The 16784-nt window shown below is 37.9% G+C and overlaps 1 protein-coding gene and 1 long non-coding RNA gene across 2 annotated transcripts in view; both read right to left on the bottom strand.

Annotated features, from left to right (window-relative positions):
• Positions 1–1567: 1567 nt before the first annotated feature.
• On the bottom strand, positions 1568–2569 carry LOC107591228 (uncharacterized). The gene is made up of 2 exons (XR_001609862.1): positions 2314–2569; positions 1568–2144 (listed from the first exon to the last, which is right to left on the bottom strand). It is a non-coding gene; the product is annotated as an uncharacterized lncRNA (long non-coding RNA).
• Positions 2570–2582: 13 nt separating this feature from the next.
• The window catches only part of LOC107591227 (phospholipid-transporting ATPase IB-like), a 59693-nt gene continuing 45491 nt past the window's right edge, over positions 2583–16784 (bottom strand). Inside the window, exons 28-37 of the mRNA XM_016280323.1 lie at positions 15527–15601; positions 14356–14478; positions 13777–13855; positions 13618–13679; positions 11391–11447; positions 9105–9212; positions 6850–6938; positions 6604–6708; positions 3902–3993; positions 2583–2753 (exon numbers count right to left, since the gene is read on the bottom strand). Of these exons, the coding sequence (XP_016135809.1) occupies positions 2659–2753; positions 3902–3993; positions 6604–6708; positions 6850–6938; positions 9105–9212; positions 11391–11447; positions 13618–13679; positions 13777–13855; positions 14356–14478; positions 15527–15601 (885 nt within the window). The 3' untranslated portion in view covers positions 2583–2658. The remainder of the gene's footprint in view (positions 2754–3901; positions 3994–6603; positions 6709–6849; positions 6939–9104; positions 9213–11390; positions 11448–13617; positions 13680–13776; positions 13856–14355; positions 14479–15526; positions 15602–16784) is intronic.

Here is a 16784-nt window from a genome sequence, read left to right as displayed (position 1 = left end):
AAATCTTGTATGAAACGCATCCTACTCACACAATCGACACATCATACAAATTTCAACCCATGTGTGACCTCGACCGCTATCAACAGTTGCGCTTAGACGCGGGAAGTTGAATCATCAGTGGTAGAAATGGGAGGAGGAGACTCTGGAGGAAGAATTTCATTTCATATCTCGGAAGCCGCACTGACTTTAATATCGAGAGGGGTATAACTACAGCCTGGAGATCTCCACATGGGGGCGGGAGCTCCAAAACAGGGCGTGGCTTCCTCCGATTGGCAGACAGGCACATGACACGCATGCGCATTTTCCTCCAATCCACTTCAGTGCAAACTCCGCCCCACAGCTGATTCTAAAGATTGTATTGGTTGTGTCAATTAAAGTGTTGATTTCCTACAAACAATGCTAACCCTTAAACCTACCCCACACCTGACCCTAACCTTAACCAGTGAAATTGACTGCACGGCGGGACTGGCACTGAATAGCGTGGTAAAGAAAGTTGCAGTTCAGGAGATAAAGAGTTAATAAGATTATGCGATATGAGATCGTTCCGTAACTCCCCAACCTGACCTCACCGGACAATGGCACCTTTTTAGTTACACCCAGCGTCACTACCCACTCCTACCCAGCGAATTTCGAGCCCCGGGACGCCCCCGCTGCTTGGAACAAAGCGATAGAGTGAAATCTTTCCCCTGCGCTGCGCTGGGACGGCTCGCGGGAGATCCCCGTTTATATCATTAAACTCCAGTCCGAACACCACTGGCCACGAGCTTTGGGCTCTGCTCTCACTGAGAATATTTACTTATATATCATATTTTATTTTAGATGAACTAGAAACAATGTTTAATTTATAAAGTTTTATTTTGAAATGTCAATAACAATTGGCTGGAGCCAGAGCCAATGGTGAAAGTCTTTGCGCGAGGAGACCCCGCCCCATTTTGGAGGTTCTGCCTACTTTTGGAGTTCACGCCCCATTTTGGAGATCTCCGGTCTGCAGTTATACCTACTTGGTAATATCGGACACAGTGTGGGAAAAAAAAGTCCTTCTGCTACGTTTGTTTGCAGAAAACATGCAGTTGTAAATGAAGACATATATTTATGTTACTAAATTAATGTAATTGTTTGATAATTGTTCAAATATGATATTTTTGACTCACCCCTTTTCTTAAAAATGGCTGAAATGTTAAATTTTATAAAACTTTGTGAAAACCTGTATCTGAACATGTAAATCATGTTTTTTTACAGTCATTTAAAGGTTTAATGTTACCATTGCCCTACCCTGCTCATGTGGTATTAATGTTATTTGTGCAGGTTTTAAAAATGTCTTTAAAAAAAGTCTTGCATTTGATTTTAAAAATCCTGCAGACAGCCTGACTATATATATATGACAGTTCCGCTCCGCAAAAAAAAGAGTGGCAGGAACATTCTTAATGTCTCTTCTTTTTGTTCCACCGAAGAAAGTAAGTCACACCGGTTTGGAACGACATGAGTGTGAATCCACAAATTTAAACTGAATAATAATAAGAATTTGCCTGAAATTACTCACGTAACAATAACAGGACAAAAGCAAGGCTTTAAAAAAGAATGACACAGAGTCACAAGTCCAGTTTATTCGACAAAACAGTCCAGAAACCCGACAGGTCGAGTGAAAGCGGACAAAAGCATAAGCTACATCTGTGATCCACAGCAGCCACTGACTGGAACAGAGAGGGAATGAAAGGATAACTAGACCAAGAGAACAAGGAGACATGGAGATTGCCAATCTGGAAAAAGAGAGAGAATCAAAGACGGGGGCAGACGGAGAGAACATGAGCTCTAAGATACAGAGGCCACCATTAAGTAGAAGATTAGGTGAGACCGAGAGTGAGAGAAGGTGTATTTGTGTGTGTGTGGTAAGCTAGGAAGCTCCATGCTGCAGGGTGGGGGTTCCGCCTCAGAGGAATCGCTGTGTGTTTTGGCAGACTCACTGGATGGGAACGGTGCATGCGTGTGTCTGCAGCATCTGTAAGCCACACCTCCCCCATCTCAGGTCTGCAATGGGCATTCCTCCAAAAAGAGTGTATGCATGTGGGTGGCTGTTTTGTGTTTGTTTAGAGTGGCCTCCCCTCCTGCTTCGCCATGGTGATGACGGATATGCCAAACTCCGATCTCTGGAGACGCAGATGCTAGGATTTAACAAAAACACACACATGCAGACACACCGAGAAGCGCAACAGCCGCCCCACAACCGACACACACACACGACGGATAAGAGCACATATGCACATCCTTATTGATATATACGCTCACATACACAAAAGTGCAGATGCAAACACGCACCCGCACAATGTAGAACCAAATGAAGCAGTCTTGTGACTCGTGACAGTGACACAAGACACCATTGTCTCTGGCTTCCGCTTCTGGATGCTACTTGGCTCCTTTCGCCTGTCCGTTCGTGTGTAGTGCATTTCAACTGGCCGTTTCGATGTGAGAATATGCCCACCCACCCCAACCCTCAGTTTCCTGTAAATCCACTCCCTCGTCGGGAGGCAGTGTGTTATGTAGCTCGGCCGAGTGTTGCGCTAGCTGTGCCCAGTTCAGTTTAGTTCAGCTTAAAGGCCACAGCAGGATCACCCAGCACAGGTGTGTCGTTAAAGTCTTTACCAGCTGTCGCTGTGGCTACAGCTACAGACTGGGCCGCTGACGGGTGGTGTCGTAGGAGCGAACAACCTGGGACTGCGACACCACCCCATGCTCCTCCTGTGAGAACGCATATCCATCTATTGGGGTGAGAGAGAAAACAATCGTTAGCCTTTATTATAGGGATATTTGCGTGCATGGCAATCAAAGCACAAACTGTACAGCTGTGCTGTCGATATACCACAATTATTTTTCTCACAATATTTGATGGATTCTTCATATTAGGGCGGCAGTGAATAGATAACACCGATCATGGAAATAGTCAACAAATTAAATACTCAAGTGGGTCTTAAAAATGCATTTTAAAAAGGCTTAGACTTAAGGCCTTAAAGAGCTGCTGAAAGAAAATGCACAATATGGCACCTTTAAAACTGGGGATTAACAATTTATAATGTAACATTTATATTTTAAAACATTTTGTTTATACATATAGCATAGTTAAAATTCTTACATTTTTATTTTTAGCATATATTTACAATACCGTTCAAACGTTTGTGGTCAGTAAATTAATTTTATTCAGCAAAGACGCATTAAATTGATCAATGGTCATAGTAAAGGCATTTATAATGTTACAAAAATTTATATTTCAAATAAATGCCTTTGAACTTGAATAAAGAATCCAGAGGAAAAATGTGTCATGGTTTCCACAAAAATATTAAGCAGCAGAACTGTTTTCAACACTGATAATAAAAATAAATGTTTATTGAGCAAATCAGCATATTAGAATGATTTCTAAAGGATCATGTGACACTGAATACTTCATATTAGGGCAGCAGAGGTGAATAGATACAATCTGAAAATTCAACTTTGAATTTTGAAAAAATTCAACAACATTACAAGAATTTTTTATTTCAATTTGCACTAATATTTGATAATATTGCTGTTTTTACAGTATCAAATAAATGCAACCTTGGTGAGACTTCTGTTTTTTTTTTTACCAACCCCAAACTTCAAACATGGATTATGTGAAAAAGGTTTTTTGTTTTGTTTTCCCAATAAAATACACAAATAAAACGTTTCTGTATATAAACCTTTATTTATCCGATTAATCAAAGTGACAGATTAATTTAAGATTTTTTTTCATTAGCTTGGACAAGAAACTCATGAAGCTCTGACAACTTACAGATTAATAATAATATAATAATGATAATAATTAGTTGCAGTTGTACAGGTTCTGCAGATCTCAGTGGGTGTGAAGCGTAAAAATAGGTGCAGAACATGCACTTACGTGACACAGTCTGCTGCACAGAGTTTGAGCGTCCCACGCTGGAAGGCATCTTCCTGAAGACCCGTGTCAGCAGGTGGGCACGCTCGTTCAGACTGGACAGACAGAGACAGACGGGTTAAGCCACCAATCACAGCATATGCTTCACACATGACAGCTAGAGGTCAAATCACATGCATTTCTACAACACAGTCCTCTACTCTGCCACATGGCCATCCTGGCGAACGGCAGATACTCTTAATGATGTTCACTCGAGCAGAACACACATTTACACTCACATACTCGCACAATTCTAAGAAATGGCTTCCCAAAGCACTCCTAAACAACATTAAACTTAGGCCTGTGATCCAAAAACATCTCCTCGAATATTTCCACAGCACTAAATCCTCAAGCTTTTCAATCCTTCAAACAAAATCGATCAATATGAGAGGTATTCAACAGCTCTTTATTCTTAAATTAATGCAGCCAATAAAGAAGTCTCTGGTTGCTGAATTAAATGGCAAAATTTCAATTCTGGAAACTGAATCCGATGCCATTTTGCGTCCAGTTTTGAAATTATGAGAAATCAAAGGAACCTGACCCCGTCTTTGATAAACACGTTCCATATAGAACAATCAGTGTACGATGTTTCCCTGTAAATCAGATGAAAGCGATCTTTCCCCTCATCCATAAAAGAAAGAGTGATCTGAAAACCAGTTGTTATGGAGGAAGGCCAAACTTCTCAAGGTTACAGCTCAAACTCATATTGTGCTACGAAGGGGACGGTTTTCACTGTTATCGTTGGGAAGGACGTGCCATTCATTTGGCTGCGCTGAAAAAAAAAATATATGCAACAGTATATGAGATATGGCAGAACATCGGCCAACAAAAACTATGTCTGCAAAACAGATGACTGGTTGAAAGACGGAGATGATGAATGGATAAATAAAGAAATAAAAGGATGGAATGACTCATAGACTCGCTGGTAACCGGAGCTCTTTCTTCCTCTGTCGTTTCTCTGGAACATGGACAATCCTTGGAATATCAGACAGTTGTTTTGATTAATCAAATTTTCAATAACTTATTTTCCTCCAACCGTCCCTCACGTACGAGTCCAGGCTTGGCTTATACTTCGGAAAATACTTTGCTTTTGTCCGGCAGGGCTAGTTGGGTAAATAGTTTCAAATGTAAACGCCTAGGATATGCTCTTCAATTGTGTCAGCCTCCGCCCAGTGATGTCGAATTCAAGCTGACGTTTAATCATTCAGCGGATTTCTACACTCGTTCAGGATGACTTACAACCATTATGTTTTTTACAGCTGGATATTTACTGAAACAAATGAGGTTAAGTGTTCTGCTCTGGGGGAATGAGGGGGTAAACGCAAACAGGGCTTACAGCCAACATCCCTCTGATTAGAAGTCCATTCTGTCAACTCCCTGGCCATAAATTAGTGGCCTAAAGACCACGAAACACTCCAAGGTATTACAAAAAACTGCATGAGACTACACGTCTGTCTGCCAAGTTCCTGTCTCATATAGGGCTGTACACCAAACACAATATGTAGAGTAATATCTCTGGGCTAAACTGTTAAATCCATGCAATCGCTCCACGCAGTCAGCCTCAAACCACAAACACACAGTTTGAAAACAAACACATGCACAGAGCTACGATCTTAAGGAAGCTACACACACCTAGTGCTTATAGCTAGGCAAACCTGACCAGCTCATGGCCGCCTGACATCGCAGAATGTGAAAGAGAAAAGTGAAAGAAAAGTTGTGAGATGATGATGGTGATGAAAGGAAGGTTAAGGAAAGGAGGAAACAGGTCACTGCACATCCTATAGAGAGACTTAGGCAGCTGGTTCTACCTGCACATGCTTGCCTTTGACTCTACGAGTCTATGAATCCTCAGCATTGGGCCTGTGGGTGTTCAGGCAGGGGTTAGAGGATCACAATGAACACAAACACAGATTCTTTCCCAAACACACATCCACAAACTAATTCACAAACAATATGCAAATAGACAAAATACATAAACAAATCATAAACACAATCAATCAGCTCCAAAACCTAGTGAGCTTCCTTCTGCAACAAGCAAAGAATAAGGGAGAAAAAAAAAAAAAGTGGGAGAAAAAAAATTCCAAAATGTGGGTATTTTATTTTCAACAATTCAAACTGTATATTAATCTTAATAATATAAAATCATATATTTAAGTAATAATATATTTAAATTTAATTGTCAATTCATTATATTTAAATAATTATTAAATGTATCTAAATTAATATGAAATCATATATTAAAACTAATTAAAAAATATATAAGTAAAAATGTTACTATCTGTCAATAAATGTAATTTAAATTTAACTGTCAAGTAATTGTAATATTTTTACATATATTAATACATTATTAATAATAATAATAGTAACAACAATCATATATTATTACAATTATTATTAATCAATTATTACAATTATTAATATTCAAGTGAAAAAAGATGGCAGACAAAGCAAGAGAAATGGTAAATAAATAAATTATTATATTATAATTTAATTATATTATTTTTTTTAATAATAAAAAATAAATAAATAAATAAATAAATATATAAAAATATATATATATATATAAAATGGTAATATAAATTAAAACAACTTGTAAATCAACCTGAGGTATTACTGGGGAGTTTATAGATAGGCTGGTTTACATCAAGGCATATTCAGGGACATACCTGCGGCCGCTGGCATCTCTGAGGACGGCTGCCCCAGGGTCCACAGCCCGAGCTTCCAATTCCTGCACCTCCTCCAGCAGAGTCTTCCTCACTGTGCGCCGCCCTCTGCATGCAGACATACACAAGCAAGACAAAGTGAAAAACTGTCAGTCTGTTTATGTGAGTGTAAAATACATAATCGCCAAATCACACTGTATTTTCTCCATAAATACACTGATATGTGTATGTGTGTGGTACATTACTCACGCATTCCACACCACATCTTTGAGTAAACATGCTGTTGGCACCAGTATCAGGCCCAGCCAGAAGCTCCAGCACTGCATCACCCTGCCAGCCTAAAACGAAGATAAACAGATCATCAATTTCAAATCAATGCTCTGCAAACATCGCAACACCAAATCAATGCTGGATTTCTCTCTCCTTGCAACAGCTGTTGACTGACAGCGTCATCTTTGACCTGTGGGAGAGTTCAATTACCCTGTTTACCTAACTCTACTGTCTGCTGTTTGCTCTAGTTCTTCCTCCCCGTCTCTGTTTAATGGCCCAATTAGAAGTGTCTTTTTCCACCCTAATGAGTCACTTCTTAAAGTTTACTACTTAAACTCACTGCTCTAACCTGTATAAAACCCATTATATATATATATATATATATATATATATATATATATATATATATATATACACACACAAAATAATCTGTCTATACACAGGATATTTTTATACATGTATACAATTTTATACTTGTATTTAATATATTATTTAGTTTTTTTATATTATTTAATAAAAAATAAATAAAATTAAAAACTCAAATGCAATTTCATATATATACTGTATTTTTTTTTTGGGGGATCATCTTCAAAATCTTTCACAGGAACATATTTTTCTGTAGTGACTTTTAATGTTAAAAGACAGCTTCACGGTGTGCAATCAAGTGATCCCACTTTTAAGGATCCTCCACAGCTGATATCCCCGCCGGAATCTACTAGACTCCGAAAACCATTAGACGGCGTCCCCTCGCGACAGCTGCACATACACCCCTAGACCAACCCTCCCGAATTCTCAGACAAGCAGACGCACAGAAATACACACACTGATATACAGCTCTGGAAAAACATGCATAGTGTGTGCTCCCAGCTTGGCCTGCATGGAGAGATGGAGAGATTAAAAAATGAACGGCTGGACAGAAGAGGGGAAAGAAAAGCCAACGCTGCAGGGTAAAGAGCGAGGGATGTCCCATCTTTCTCTCCCTCTCAGAGAGCAGCTGTGGTGATACTTGAGCACATTCCTGATTTCTGACACAAATCGAATTAATGGGCCGGAGGGCTTCAGAGAGCTCTATCCCACCCCCAACCGCTCCACACTCCCACAGCACGCACACACTAGCTTTGTTCAAAAATCTAGTGAGTCGCCCCCCCGTACGTAGCATTTTGGGGCACCGTAGGCACACTTCCAATTATGCTGTCTCCAGAGATGTATGCATTACATTCCCTTAAAGAACTGAAATATCACTTGGTAAAATATCCAAGATGGTGGACAAAGCAAGAAAAAAAACATTTACAGAAATAACACAAAAATATGTTATAATACTAAAATGTGACAATATTGAAATGTATTGTGTAAAATGTAATACACTTTTATAAAAACAAGTTTTTAATATATGATATATGAACGTTCTTATTAATATATAACAAATATTCATAATGCAATTTATTCAATACAATTTTTATTTATTTTTCTTATTATTTTATGTTTTTTTTTATACATAACACTTTTGGAAGGGTGGCCTTTTTTGAAGAGAAATGCTAATTATAAATATAATTCCATAGTAAATAGTAAACATTTTTAAAAAGTACAAAAATAAGTATATAATAATGTTTTAAATATGCTATATATAAAATCGTATTTTCTACATATTTTTGGAATAGCATTAATATATATAATGTTAATTATAAATGTAATTAATACAAAATATTATTTTTGTTTTATATGTAATTTATAGAAGCAAAAATACACACACACACACACACACACACACATACATATATATATATATATATATATATATATGGTGTTATTTGAATACCATATAGAGTTCTTGCCTTTACAAAGTGTTTCAAATTAGTACTTAGCATGTTCCATTTCAGTTAGGATGGTGCCTATGTAGGCAACAGAGAGCGAGGCGACTCACTAGGTTATGGAACAGAGCCACTGTGGGGACAAGGCAAAAAACCTTTCTGGAGTATTCCTCATTCAAACACACACACAGATGTCTGTAGCGGTGCACAAACCAGCCCACCCGCTTGAGTCAACACTTCCAGGGTAGGCCGTAAAAGCCTGGGGCTCGGGTGACTGTGTGGCAGCTGCAGGGAGACAGCGAAATGGGACGGCTGGCCATTAATTTGACACAGAACACCCAGAGAGCAAGTCATCCAGGCAGTCAAGATAAAGGAGGTGAGTGACAAAGCACAAACATGAACAGGTGTGTGTGCATTTGCACTCACCTGACCCAACATATCCGGTGCTATAGGAATGCTTGGCCAGATTGCAGAATAGACGGCAAAGAACAACATCCAGAGCACCATGCTGCCCCATACAGCCAGATGAGAAAACTAGAACAAGAGAAAAACAGGTCATGGTCAGTTTCACACCGAATATAGACTTCTTCAACTGTAATGGAAACCATGTGAATTCCAAGGCCACTCTACTTCATCACAAGATCTACTTCAACACACATGAAAGAGGGACAGAGAAATGTCTTGACATAGCAGCATGTTCCCCATCTATCTAAAGCACTTCCCAGAATATATATACTGTATATAACCTTCCTATAGAATAAGACACAATGTCAAGTGCAAAGTGTTGCATAGTGGGATCTCCTTTCAATTCAGATTTTAAAAATCCTTTGGAATAAATTCAGTGTGTTAAATGCCGCTATGATACATTGCAAAAAATTCTTACTCTGTTTTATGTCTTGTTTTCCAGTTCAAATATCTAAAAAGCAAATTTATTTTTTCAAAAAACTTATTTGTTCAAAAAAAAATAAAAAATAAAATTAAGTGATTTCATTCTTGTTTTAAGCATAAACATACTCAATTTTGAGATTCTTCAGAAAACAACACTTAAATCTTTAGTCATTTTGCTTCTCAAGCAAATGCATCTTTTACATTTTAAAAGGTTAGTTTACCCAAAAATGAAAATTCTGTCATTAATTACTCACCTTCATGCCGTTTCAAACCTGTAAAACCTTCGTTCATCTTCGGAACACAAATTAAGATATTTTTGATGGAATCTGAGAGCTGTCTGACATCAGTGGTTCAACCGTTATTTTACGAAGCTACGAGAATAATTTTTGTGCGCAAAAGAAAAAAAAACTACTTTATTCAATGTGACGCAGAGGAGATGAATTGTTGAATAAAGTCGTTTCTTTTCTTTGCGCACAAAAATTATTCTCGTAGCTTCGTAAAATAACGGTTGAACCACTGATGTCACATGGATTATTTTACAGATGTCCTTGCTACTTTTCTGGACTTGGGAACATTTCAGTTGTATTGCTGTCTATGCAGGGTCAGACAGCTCTCAGATTCCATAAAAAATATCTTAATTTGTGTTCTGAAGATGAACTAAGGTCTTACGGGTTTGAAACGACATGAGGGTGAGTAAATAATGACAGAATTTTCATTTTTGGGTGAACTAACACTTTAAAGAGGTAATATGATGCTATTTAAATTTTTCCTTTCTCTTTGGACTGTTACAAGCTCTTGGTGCATAAAGAAGATCTGTAAAGTTGCAAAGAGTAGAGTAGCACTTGTTGTTTGTCATTTCTCCGATCACAAATGCAGACATGGTTTTATGTTTACGCGGCACGATGCAACGCAACGTGTAAAAAGACAGAATAAGTCATTATAATCCGTAATTATGTCCCCACTGGATGCAACAAATGCCTCGTTTATAATGGGGTTTTCATGTTTTTGAATCGTTGATCCAGCCGGACAGAGCATCACAGTACGTTAAGGGGCGTAACATTTCAGTCACACGCTTGAGGTATTCGGCCAATCACAACGCACTGGATAGCTGGCCAATCAGAGTACACCTCGCTTTTCAGACCGATGAGCTTTGTAAAAATCGACGCATTTCAGAAAGGCGGGGCATAGAGGAGAAACAATAATGTACAGTATGTGGAAAATAATGTGTTTTTTGAACTTTAAACCGCATAAACACATTTCATTACACCAAATACACAAAATAATGTTCTTTTTAGCAACATCATATGACCCCTTTAAAAAGGTTTGGTTATTTGTACCAGAAAACGACAAAAATACTAAAGAAAGAAAATAATTTTTGCAATCTTTTAATTCAGACATAAAAAATGCTTTGTAATATTCAGTACATTAGACAGCACTACCATAGACTTACTCAGTATTTTTGTCTTATTTTCCAGTACAAATATGTAAAAATTCTCACATCATGCAAAATAAATTGAGATATTGGATCTGTTTTCTGAAAAATGTATCAAAATTAAATGAGTTTAAGGAAAACAAGGTAATTTTCCTTAGCCCATCACATTTTTTCCTGTTTTAAGCATGAACGCACTTAATTTAGACTTTTATATATTATATTCATATATTTGATATTTTAATACAAATTTTTTTAATAATTTAAGTAATTTTGCTTCTACAATTCTATAATGTGACAACCTTTTTCCAGATATATGCTCATTGCTTTGAGCTCAGATGGCAGGCGGTGAGGAGTGTGTGTGTGTTTGTGTTGGAGGATGGGGACTGACGTACCCTTGTCCATGCTGTGGTCTCCATACCGGCTTTCAGACATACAGTTACCACTACATACTGCACCAGGAAGAGAGACGGAGAAAGAGAGAGTCATAAATAACAGTAATGATATGCAATCATCATCCTGGTAAAACGTTCTGTACAGCTTCAACACAAAAAAACAGATGAGGGCTTTCACACAGGCATCGACTTACTATTGCCTCTAGCGACACACACTGCTTTAAACCACAATTACACATTTAGCCCTTAAAGTAATCGTACGCACATACACACAGACATAGAGGCCTGCGAGGAACAGAAAAGAAATACCAGCACACAAAGACTTCACTCCCCATGGGACTCATTCATTACTGTTTAAATGGCTAGAGTCTAGTATCGCCTCCAAAAACTCCAACGTACTGTATTTAATAGTCTGGGTTGCACACATACACACGGCCTCATTTTTTTTAATGGATGGCCAAAAGCACAACACAACAACATCAAGAGCTTTATGCGAGATACAGTTCACTGATTGGCTAGTGGGGAGGGAATTGTAGTGATTTAGATGCTGAAAAGGGGCATGAAAGATGTTTTCTGGGGTTGCAGTCTGTATTGAACGTGAATAGGAAAACATACAGGTACTGTGAAATAATGTGACATCTTAGCATTTTCTTTGCAGGCTGCATGCAAATCAAACATGCAGCCCAATCAGTATAGTCTGATTCTGATTTAAGACTCAATGACAGGATCTGTGTAATTAATTATTTGCCCAAACAAATATAAAATCTGACTCACTTCTGACATTCGGATCTTTGACAACATGTAATTAAAGCAAAACATTTCACAGAAGCGTTTTGTTGTCATTTGGGATGGGTCAGATTGGTCAACTAGTCTAACTAGACTTTTTACAAAATTGCTGTTTTAACTTTAATATTTTATGGAATTTTTTTCTTTTTTAACAACACATTTCACTCAATTGCACATAAATATTGATAAAAAGATCTTTCACTCAACTTCTCTGAGAGTGTTTTAGCACATTGAACCTTCTCTCTGAAAATCTACATTTATTGCACCGCTGTATCTCTAAAACACAGCTTGTGCAACAAAACCATCGACTTTAAGGCAGTTTTTGAACTTCAAATTGCTCGGTATGAGCAATGTGAGGATTATGAGATTTTTGTGCAGTAAAAAGTTATTTTTAAAATGCTGGTTTATGAACATATGCAGACAGATATCTTTGGCAGTTGCTTTGCATTTTGTGAAATTTTTAAAGGCTTTTGTGCAATAAGAATTGTGCTTTTAAGGCAGGGTGTCAAAAATGACCAAGACACCTGCGTACTGTTCCATTCTGTTGCACTCCATCCAGGTTTTATGGCCTATGTGAACAACCCATAAAAAAAATCTGTGTGATTGGTGTGAGGGCTTATTTTATAAACCAGCCCTACTATACAGGGCTTCCTTTAGGCTGATTATTCATTTAGATCAGGTATTCCCAAACTTTTTTCTGTCAGCCGAACCCCTGAGATTTTAAGTTAATATTTAATTAATTTAACAACATATTTGCATGTTCACAGTTCTGTGATGTTGGTTAATGTTCAAATAACACATGCAGGTAAACAAATAAAATCTCCTTATAGTAAGGGTTTTACTTTAATGTATTTTTTAAAATCTATTTATTTAAAATCAGAATATATATATATATATTCAACATTGGACAACCTTCCAACCAGTCAATTATGACAATATGTATTTTTTCACATGCCTAGATGAATAGTTCATATTTTTAGTAAAAAAAAAAAAAAAAGTACATTAAAATGTTACAAAAACGTATATATATTTTTTTAGTATATAGTTAGGACCACAAAAACTGATACAGAATATAAACTTAAAAGGCCAAAAGAACAATTTTAATGAACCATTCCAAGCATTTAAAGCAATAAATCAGTTAAACGACTGTTAGACTTGAAATGCAGAATTTCAGTCGTAAACTGCCCACAAATGCCAACGGTGAGCGGTCTTGTCGGTTCTCATTAGTTTCCTCAAAGAGCTCCTGTCGTTTCTGCTCTGAGTTGTGGGATTCTTTCACAAGAACTTTTTTCAAGAATAGCCAGCGAAAAGAGACATTAACAAGTTTACAGTGTAAACACTGGCAGCCAACGAATGGAATAATGGCACTAGAAGGAAATGATGTGTGACCTCTCACTGGCAGGGAACTACGGCGCAGTAAATGCCACCGCTGACAACTCACCGTGTAGACAATGTTCCCCACGAACAGGTAGTCGACACTGTTGCCGTTGTCAAAGGGAGTGTCTGAAGAAACAAAACGGGCGATGAAAGATACTCAACGGTTTACACACTCGAGCTGGAGTGGTCTACATGTGTGCATGTGAGTGCTTGCGATAGTTACCGTGCTCCAGAACTTTGAGTGGAAACCAGAAGAGAATAATGGAGTGAATGAGAGCATTTATACAGTGACCCCAAAAGACCTGGAAAAAGAGAAAGAGGCAATGAAAGAGAGAGGAAGGGAGGGACAGAAAGCAGGAACAGGAGAAGGGGAGAGTCAGTCAAGACAAACTGATGCCAAGATACACAGCCCACACAAACAGTTTCTCTGCAATTGCACAGCCAGTGCAATGTCCCCCAGATCACCCCAAACACACACACAAACACTGATCCTCGGCTATAAATTAATGACGGTCTTATTTCAGCTTATGAATCTCATTATTATCTGGGTGGAAGCAGAGCTGTTTCTTGCACTCCTGTTTATCTACGGTGAAGTCACAAGTCAAACAATACACTGATGTTGCTAACCACATCAGACTGGGATAATCAATTATAACACCGGATGTAGGCTAGCGTGATGATCATAATAACAGCCTAACACTCACTGCAGACAGATTTATAAGTCTCTAGGTATTTGTTGTGTCAGTATGAGTAATTTGTGATTGAAATGGCATATTTGTATAGGCTACCGAAATCTTGGTACCTTAGTGTTAAACCCTTCTGCATTCTGTGTGATGCGGTACAGCTGAGGGAAGCGTAGCATGTTCTGCTGACTGCACGGCCGGTCAAATATCCCCAGTGTGAAAGGAGGAAGAGCAGTAAAGATCTGAAAAACAGATGAACATTCTCAAGTGTTACAGTATATTATACAGTATGTATCTAAACCAAAGCACAACCAAAATGGAACCCGATTTGAAATGTTCTGATTGGAATAGAACAGCATGTCACTAAGCTAACTATGCCATACTCCATTAAGGATAAAAATACATAGCAAACAAAACATTCTGTAAACTGAATTTTTTTATTAAAATAACTATTTTTGTATTTATTTTGGTGTATTTCTCAAATATTTTGAGTGAAATATTTTTTTCAGTGATATCAGTGGTCAACCAATATGTGCTTTTCAATTGTTGATGTCAATACAAAAGAGGTCAGGTAAACTGTTTGTACACTAATGTTCAAAAGTTATAACAAAAGTTAATACTTTTACTCAGCAAGGACACATTAAATTGATCAAAAATGAGTGAAGTTTCTTTTTTTTTTAAAACTTTGTATTCATATTCTGTTAATTTTTATTTATATTCTATTTAAGAATCCTTTCAAAAAAAAGAAGAAAAAAAAGCAGCACATAATAAATGTTTTTTGAGCACCAAATCAAAATGATTTCTAAAGGATCATGTGACACTGAAGATTGGAGTAATGACGCTGAAAATTCAGCTTTGCATCACAGGAATAAATTATAATTTAAAATATAATAATACAGAAAAGTCCTTTTAAACTGTAATAATATTTTACAATATTACTGTATTTTTAATCAAGTAAATTAAGCCCTGATGAGCAAAAGAGACTTCTTTTTGGTGCATTCAATTTATTAACATTCATAAAAAATAGAAAGCAAAAATTACCAAGTGGCCACTTTATCAGCTGAAAAAAAAAAAAAGACCAAGGATTGGCTGATATCTTTTTGGTCTATCACTGTAACTGTCATTTATCTAACATCTTGGATGAACGTTTTCACAAAATTTGGCACAATGCATTCTGGGATTGTCTTCTCTATAAATGATACATTTGATGCCACCAAAGCCTTGTCAGGAGTGCACCAAATGTTTTACCATAAAATGTTAAACTATAAAGAGAGACAGACACACACATACCACATTGTACAGGCCAATGCACCAACGTTCAAACAGGATCTGTCCAGAGAAACCGTTTACAAACGCAAACCAAAGCTGAGGGAAAAAGAGATGGAAGCATGTTAAAATACAGAGGTGAAGATAAACAATTTTACAAAGAGAGGGCACAAAAAAGATGAGTAACATGGAAACCCTCTAGCAAACATCAAACTCAAGGCAGAGGTCAGTTCATACAAACAAAAGCCTACACACACATGTACCCTTGCTGTCCATCCCCCACAATGTCTCCGCTATGAAGACAAAGACACTCTGTGAACTTTGACCTTTAAAGCTCTTCTTTGCTGGAAGTTAATCCCCGGTTAGACCCCCAAAATGCCCCTCTCTCCCAAACACGGACAGATGTGCATGGACAATCGCATTCCACAAATATAGAGACATCTAAACATTTAACCTTTACCCAGCTCTTCCCGTAACACACACACACATACACACACACACACACACACACACACAAGCACACACTCCAACACACACAGACACAGTCCTCGGGCGAAGGAGGGGGGCATGTTTCTGCACCTGTTGCCATTTTAAGGGGTGGCACAGCTGACAAATGCTCCAGCGGACAGAACGGTGACCCTGTCAGTAAAGCTCACACTCTACCTAGCGCACACACACACTCACACTTACACAGCTCTCGAATGACAGTGTGTATCTGGTATGCAGTTTTGAACTGGAAGGACCCAGGCACTATAGATAGGGGTCAGCGGCTCTTTGTCTGTGCCTGTGTGAGAGTGTGTGTGTGTGTGATGGAAAGCAGAGACTAGAGGGGGAATCTCATTTATCACTGTCAAACACTTCCATAAACAGCTGCAAGCAGTCTACTTAATGTACGCAAGGGTGTCTGTGTGAAAAAAGGCAACCAAAAGGAGAGAGAGAAAAAAAAGTGAGCATGTTTGTTTGTTTGTGTGTGTGTGTGTGTGTGTATCAGGGCTAATTTTGATGACTCTCTTTAAAAAGTGATCTGTAAGTACAACACATTCCAAAGGCAAAAGCATGTTGTTCAAAGGGGGTCATATGATGCGATTTCTATTTTTCCTTTTCTTTAGTGTGTTATGTAGTTATCTGTGCATGTATAAGATCTGCAGAGTTACAAAGCTCGAAGTCTCCCACAAAAGGATTTATTTTATCTAAGAGAAGGCTGATCCAGACCGGGCTAAAACACCTCATTCAAACACGCCCCCACATCTCTACGTCATGATGTGGAAATATTTGCGTAACT

This window comes from Sinocyclocheilus grahami, unplaced genomic scaffold, assembly GCF_001515645.1.
Source record: "Sinocyclocheilus grahami isolate Dianchi unplaced genomic scaffold, SAMN03320097.WGS_v1.1 scaffold139.1, whole genome shotgun sequence".
NCBI lineage: Eukaryota > Metazoa > Chordata > Actinopteri > Cypriniformes > Cyprinidae > Sinocyclocheilus > Sinocyclocheilus grahami.
This window is presented reverse-complemented; position numbering and strand designations above follow the sequence as displayed.